The sequence below is a fragment of the Sapajus apella genome, unplaced genomic scaffold, assembly GCF_009761245.1.
Source record: "Sapajus apella isolate SASKATOON/1434 unplaced genomic scaffold, GSC_monkey_1.0 scaffold3250, whole genome shotgun sequence".
Taxonomy (NCBI): domain Eukaryota; kingdom Metazoa; phylum Chordata; class Mammalia; order Primates; family Cebidae; genus Sapajus; species Sapajus apella.
The window spans coordinates 1-7,673 of record NW_022440176.1 but is presented as its reverse complement, the minus strand read 5'-3'; the positions used below and the strand labels follow the sequence as shown (position 1 = coordinate 7,673).

General features: G+C 53.3%; 1 protein-coding gene across 1 annotated transcript; it reads left to right on the top strand.

Annotated features, from left to right (window-relative positions):
- Positions 1-6: 6 nt before the first annotated feature.
- On the top strand, positions 7-7,668 carry LOC116547459 (myosin-6-like; the record flags this gene model as incomplete). The annotated part of the gene is made up of 13 exons (XM_032273413.1): positions 7-69; positions 227-469; positions 617-793; positions 1,067-1,212; positions 1,472-1,562; positions 3,711-4,100; positions 4,439-4,565; positions 4,649-4,767; positions 5,098-5,294; positions 5,813-5,996; positions 6,228-6,393; positions 6,497-6,621; positions 7,516-7,668. Coding segments are annotated over exons 1-13 (2,169 nt in total), but the record flags the coding sequence as incomplete, so codon positions are not given.
- Positions 7,669-7,673: the final 5 nt, after the last annotated feature.

Below are 7,673 nucleotides of genomic sequence, written 5' to 3'. Positions count from 1 at the left end.
AAGGAGCTGGAGGAGAAGATGGTGTCCCTGCTGCAGGAGAAGAACGATCTGCAGCTCCAAGTGCAGGCAGTGAGGCCACGTGATTATCTCTTCAGCCCTCCTCTCCCCTCCCCTAGATTATAGCCCATCTCACAACCAGGGGCTGGGAGTCAAGGAGTACCAGCTCTTTTTAAGACCCTAGATCTCCTCTCTAACCATCAGCTTCCTCCCTGTTCTCTTCTCCCAGGAACAAGACAACCTCAATGATGCCGAGGAGCGCTGTGACCAGCTGATCAAAAACAAGATTCAGTTGGAAGCCAAAGTGAAGGAGATGAACGAGAGGCTGGAGGACGAGGAGGAGATGAACGCTGAGCTCACTGCCAAGAAGCGCAAGCTGGAAGACGAGTGCTCAGAGCTCAAGAAAGACATCGATGACCTGGAGCTGACACTGGCCAAGGTGGAGAAGGAGAAGCACGCAACAGAGAACAAGGTGAGGGCAGCTCCCTGTGGCTCCAGCCCAGGTCTCCTCAAGACTCCCAGACCAAAATGTAGTCCTGGTCCTTGGCAGGGAGCTCCCCATAGATGTCTCCAAGCTGGTGATCTTTGACTTTAAAGGAGATGGGTTCTTGGTCGGCAGGTGAAGAACCTAACAGAGGAGATGGCTGGGCTGGATGAGATCATTGCCAAGCTAACTAAGGAGAAGAAAGCTCTACAAGAGGCCCACCAGCAGGCCCTGGATGACCTTCAGGCCGAGGAGGACAAGGTCAACAGCCTGTCCAAGTCTAAGGTCAAGCTGGAGCAGCAGGTGGATGATGTGAGTAGTAAGAACCCTGTTCCCTCTCTCAGAGCAAGATTTTGCAGGCAACACCAATGGCCCAGAAAGTCCTGATCCCTAAATTAACTTCTGTGGCCCTTTGAGCTTTTTTGCTCTACACTAGGGTAGGTCTCTGAAACCTTTGTTCTTGCAGGATTTCTCTACTGGTTTGACTTCCAATCCCACTGGACTTTAAGTTTGGAAGGAGACAAAAGAGCACGCTCTATGGATTTCATGTATTCCACACATTGCTTTTTTCCTTCTCTCTTTCAGCTGGAGGGATCCCTGGAGCAAGAGAAGAAGGTGCGCATGGACCTGGAGCGAGCTAAGCGGAAACTGGAGGGTGACCTAAAGCTGACCCAGGAGAGCATCATGGACCTGGAGAATGACAAGCAGCAGCTGGACGAAAAGCTCAAAAAGTAGGAGACTGTGGTGGCCAGGAGGGGCTAATGGAGGTGTCTGGCCTGGTGGATAGAGTGCGGGGTGCTGCACCCCCACTGCCCACAGTTGCCGTGGGCACACTGGGAATGAAGTCAATCACAGCCCTCTTTCTCCACTCTCTGGGCTGGTGGGAGGATGGGGACATGCTGATTCTGGCATGCGAAGGCCAAGAAGAGAATGAGCCCCAGAGGAAGGAAGGCCACCTCTCCCTTCCCCACCTCCACCCTTCTCCTGCAGGAAGGAGTTTGACATTAATCAGCTGAACAGTAAGATTGAGGATGAGCAGGCACTGGCCCTTCAGCTGCAAAAGAAACTGAAGGAAAACCAGGTAACATTCTTCTCAGTGCAGGAACGTGGAAGCTCAACAGCCCTGAGGTGACTGAAGCTACAGCAGCTGCTTAGGGTTCTACACAATATCTGGAACTCCAGGCAGCCTCACAGACCCAACCATCCCTGACTTACAGTCCCTCAGGAACACGAGCCTTCCCCCATAGAGCAAGAATACAGTATGTGAGCAAAACTATTTGAGAAGGGGGAGTCATACCTACTAAAGGGCTTCTTTTGAGATCTGCTCTGCCTCATAGTGTTTCTGCTCTAAGACAAATGATAGGGCTCTATTCTCCTCTAACCCTTGCTCTAGTAGTTCTGCCCTCTGAATGTGGGGGGTAAAAAAACCTTCAAGGAGCACCTTCCTGTGAGCTGTTCTGTTCATATTCTTCCTGGTACTAACCCCAGCCACTAACCCAGGCTGAGTCGCCATAGGGCACTCATGATAGGAGCCAATTCCTACAACCTTGAGCAAATCATTTACCCTCCCTGATCCTCAGATTCTCATCTCTCCTATAAAATGAGACTGACAATACCTATCACACAGGACCAGAGGAGATAATGTATTTGAAACCACTTTGTCAACTAGGAAACACTATATAAGCATCATTTTAATATAGCCCAGTTTAGAGAGTCAACCAGCCAATAGCCTAAGAATGTATTGTGTCTCCTCCATAGCCTTCTCATTCCTCTGCAAGTTAGGATTGAGTGAACAGCTATAGTCTCCCTTAGCTTTAATGAAACTCAGACTTCAATGTGCTTTTAGTATCGGGGTTGGCAGAAGACCCTTGGAAGTCCACAAGGCAGGGACTGCCATCCCCATTTTATAGCTACAGAAGCTACATGGCCAGGTCTGGATATAGTGACCCCAAGGGCAACAGGAACTCAGCTACGGGGGCAAGACCTTGTCCTCTCATTTTGGGGCAGACTGTGGTTGGTAGAATGAGGTAGTCTCCCCTCTGCACTTGAGGCCCATGGCCCAGGCTGCAAGTAATATATGAACACAATTCCACTCCTCTGGGGCTGCACGGGGACTGGCCTGCCTTCAGTAATAATTTGACTTCCTATCTTCTTGGATGCCCCTTCTGGATTTTAGATAGACCACTGGGCCATCCTCATGCTCTTCTACCCGGGGTCTGGGCAACTTCTTTGGCCTCTTGGACCCAGGATAACAGTCCCGTAAATCTCATGAGGTATTGGCAATAGGCTGTGGCTCCTCCTCCATGCCCAAGATCTTGTTCAGAAGTACCACCTTCTCCACCCTAGGAGCAGAGGCATGGTGGTCTCTCTGCTGCTCCAAGGACCCATCCATGAACAGTCCATTAAAGCTGTCCATAACCCCAGGAGAAGGGATCCCCACTGAACCCCGCTTTGCTCCTAGCTAACCAGACAACAGACCAAAGTGGTAGATAGGATATTCTTACAATTTAGTCAAGACCAAGGCTAAGACCAGAAAAGTGAGGCAGGAGCATTTGAAGAGGATGAGGAGATGAAGTGAACAGGAGAGCATCCTGCTCTGAAAGAGAGCACTTTTCAGACCACTTTCCTGGTCTGAAAAGAGAGCAATCATGTTGAAACTCAGCCCGGGGCATAAACACAGGAAGCCCTGGAGAGTGAGGAATACAGCTAATTGGGACTGTGGTTAACTTGGAGAGTTGCAAAGGTATTTGATTGCTTCGAGGCATATTGTCGCAAATATTTGTAAAATACAAGTATCCACTTTCGTGTCTTATGGATAGTGGAACACAGCCTAGTAAATCTGGAGACTCTGAAATTCTTGATCTAACAGGATCCCAGGATGCCGCTCAAAACAGATTCTCACGATTCAGGGCTGTAGATGCTCAGACTGGGCCTGAGATGCCCTCAGGAAATGCCCTGAAGATTTGGCTTCAACCAAATTCCTATTGATGACCTATGCATTATAGAATGTTTAGCACCATCCCTAGCCTCTACCCTCTAAATGCCAGTAGCAAGCCCCACCAAATCATGACAATCAGACATTGCCAACAATTCCCTGGAGCACAAAATTGCCCCTAGTTAAGAACCACTACTCGAGAGGTACCTGAGTGCCTGGTAGCCTTTTAGAGCCCAGAGGGATTCCAGCGGAGGGGTCCAGACGGTGGGTCTAAACCCTTTGTGTCCGGCCCAGGCACGCATCGAGGAGCTGGAAGAGGAGCTGGAGGCCGAGCGCACCGCCAGGGCCAAGGTGGAGAAGCTGCGCTCAGACCTGTCCCGGGAGCTGGAAGAGATCAGCGAGCGGCTGGAAGAGGCTGGCGGGGCCACGTCTGTGCAGATCGAGATGAACAAGAAGCGTGAGGCCGAGTTTCAGAAGATGCGGCGGGACCTGGAAGAGGCCACGCTGCAGCATGAGGCCACTGCCGCGGCTCTGCGCAAGAAGCATGCCGACAGTGTGGCCGAGCTGGGCGAGCAGATCGACAACCTGCAGCGGGTGAAGCAGAAGCTGGAGAAGGAGAAGAGCGAGTTCAAGCTGGAGCTGGACGATGTCACCTCCAACATGGAGCATATCATCAAGGCCAAGGCAGGCTCTGCTCAGCCTCTTCTTGCCCTCTCCCCTGCACAGCGGAGCCTCCCCCACACCTCCTGTCTCTGTCTGCCATTTCCTTTGTCATTTTCATTCCCTTTGTCACCCTTTGGTCTCTCTTCCTCTCTCCCCTGCCTCCTCTCTGGCTCTCCTCTACATCTTTATCTCCATCTTCCTCCCATCTTTAATTCAAATTCCTCTTCAGACTGCGCCCTCCCACACCTTCTGTGTCCCCCTCCTGCCCTCTGGCATTCCCCATCTCTGACCCTCTTTTCCTTCCTCTGGTCGACTCAGCCCCTCCCACACTCACCCTTCCTGTCCCTTGCTTCCTGAAGGCAAACCTGGAGAAAGTGTCTCGGATGCTGGAGGACCAGGCCAATGAGTACCGCATGAAGCTAGAAGAGGCCCAACGCTCCCTCAACGACTTCACCACCCAGCGAGCCAAGCTGCAGACAGAGAATGGTGGGTGCCCCTAATCAGCCCTGCCTGCCTAGAGTAGGACATGACTTGTGGAATGGCCCACAAGCCCCTCATTTCGCCTCCAGGAGAGTTGGCCCGGCAACTAGAAGAAAAGGAGGCGCTAATCTCGCAGCTGACCCGGGGGAAGCTCTCCTATACCCAGCAAATGGAGGACCTCAAAAGGCAGCTGGAGGAGGAGGGCAAGGTGAGGCCCAGGCAGGAAGGTAGGCGGGCTTGACGGCAGCCCTGGGGCATTCACCTCAACACCAAAAATGGAGCCTGGGGCTGGAGAGAGTCCTCTGCAAGGGAAAGAGCCTCCAGTCTAGCTTCTGTCCTGCAGCTAAGCATCATCTAATGCCTCTTTCCTTAGTTGTAAGAGGATGGGGTGGGCAAACTGGGAAACCCCTCGGACAGTTTCCACATCAGCCCGCATGCTGAATAAGGCTAGGCTTGGTTGAAGTACTAGACAAGAGAAGGATCTGGAGAATGGGGCACAGGGAGTCCCTCCTACCTCCTGGTGCCCACCCCTCCCCAGGCAAAGAACGCCCTGGCCCACGCACTGCAGTCGGCCCGGCATGACTGCGACCTGCTGCGGGAGCAGTACGAGGAGGAGACGGAGGCCAAGGCCGAGCTGCAGCGCATCCTGTCCAAGGCCAACTCGGAGGTGGCCCAGTGGAGGACCAAGTATGAGACGGACGCCATCCAGCGGACTGAGGAGCTCGAGGAGGCCAAGTGAGCTCCAGATGCCCCTTTAACCTGGCTCTCAGACAGGAAGGAGCGAGAGGACCTGGGGTGGGGATAGGCAGAGTGATCATGAGAAGGAGCTGGAGAGACAGGAGGAACTCAGAGGGCAACAGAGGCGCTTGGAAGAAAGCCTGGATCCTTTGCTCTGTGAACCTGGCTGGCCCTGACCCACTTCCTGTGACGGGCGAGCTTTTGGCCCGGGTTATACCTGATGCTCACGTATAAGACGAGCAAAAAGCTTGTTGGTCAGAGGAGCTACCGTCGATCAGCCTGTGTAGAGGGCAAGGGCAGGGGCCACTGACACCCAGATGCCACTGCAGGTAGGGAGGATGCCCGGGCAGCCCATGCTGGTGGACTCTGTTTCAGGCGCCAGCAGGCTCAGCTCCCTCTAGGCTGGACTTATCGTATCTTAAGGAGATACAGGGAGGAGGTGGGAGGAGGTCCACCCAAAGCTCCACTGTTGCCCAGTGGAGTCACACACACACCCTCCACCTTCACCTGGGCAGGAAGAAGCTGGCCCAGCGGCTGCAGGACGCTGAGGAGGCCGTGGAGGCTGTTAATGCCAAGTGCTCCTCGCTGGAGAAGACCAAGCACCGGCTACAGAACGAGATTGAGGACCTGATGGTGGATGTGGAGCGATCCAATGCAGCTGCTGCAGCCCTGGACAAGAAGCAGAGGAACTTCGACAAGGTGGGCCATGGGTGGGGGCCACAGCCAGCACGCAGGGCAAGGGGGCATGAGGGCTTCAGGGCGAGGCCAGAGCTGTCCTCCTTGGAGGTGGGAGAGGAGGCCTGAGTCCAGGCTGGGAGCCAGGGACAGATCTTGGACATGGGGCTGAGGCTAGGGGCTGAGGTGCTGGGAAGCAGTAGGGCCAGGGGGCTGAGGCTGTGGGGCTGAAGAGTGTGCCTTGTTCCCGGACAGATCCTGGCTGAGTGGAAGCAGAAGTATGAGGAGTCGCAGTCAGAGCTGGAGTCCTCGCAGAAGGAGGCACGCTCCCTCAGTACTGAGCTCTTCAAGCTCAAGAACGCCTACGAGGAGTCCCTGGAGCACCTGGAGACCTTCAAGCGGGAGAACAAGAACCTTCAGGGTGTGCGGGGGCTCAAGAGGCCACAGATGGGCTGGTGGGTGGGAGGGCCATGCTGGGACAGAGAGAACACAGGCTTTGAGCTTTCTGGCCCTCTTCTCCCCAGAGGAAATCTCAGACCTTACTGAGCAGCTGGGGGAAGGAGGAAAGAATGTGCATGAGCTGGAGAAGGTCCGCAAACAGCTGGAGGTCGAGAAGCTGGAGTTGCAGTCAGCCCTAGAGGAGGCAGAGGTGAGGGCTGAGAGTTCCTGCACCCCATCCACAGTCTGTCACTCCCTCCCACTTCTCCCTCACCTGGGGGTGACCCTGACCACAAGATAAAATCTGTTTGCTCCATATTCTTTGTTCAAAGTCATGTACCCACTATCTACTACCCAGGACTACATCCAAAGCTGAGGTCATTCCAAAGGAAAATGTCTGATTAGAGGCCAAAGGTTTTGTTTCCTACCAGGTTTTAAAAGTTAGAATCTGGCCATGATAATAACCACTTAGACAATGGGTAGGAGCATGGGCTCCAGAGTCACACAGGCCTGAGTTGGAACACAGCTTGAGGACTTCCATTGTGTCATTGGGCAAGATCTTTAATCTCTCTCTGCCTGCGTTCTCTCATCTGTAGAATGAAATTAACTATAACACACCTCATACAATTTTACACTTGATTATTATAAAGATTAAATGGGGGAACACATTTAAGCACTTTATGTTACTCTTCAATTTTAAGCATCTAGGAATAGCCCTGAGTTTTCTGGGCTTCTAACTTTTCTCAGGAAAGGGTGAGAGACCTGGAAAACAAAATTAAAAATTTGAATTTGTGGTTATAAATATTCCTCCCTTTTCTATAATACTTTAGACAGGTCAGGAATTTATGCAATGTTAGTGCTGGATGGTCTGGCAGTTGTGAGGTCCAAACCCTTTCCTTGACAGAGGAAGCCCAGGGAGTCCAGCACTTTCTCCCCAACAGCACCGTGGTGGGCACGGGGTGCAGATCCCACCTCCCCATCTCCTCTCAGCTCTTCTTCTCTGGGCCATAGTCCTGGCTGACACCCTGTATCTTCTCAACCTCCCTTCCCACCCTGCCCTGTGCCTTGACTGTCTGCCCACATCCCCTCCCCCACCCCTTCCCAGGCCTCCCTGGAACACGAGGAGGGCAAGATCCTCCGGGCCCAGCTGGAGTTCAACCAGATCAAGGCAGAGATCGAGCGGAAGCTGGCAGAGAAGGACGAGGAGATGGAACAAGCCAAGCGCAACCACCTACGGGTGGTGGACTCTCTGCAGACCTCCCT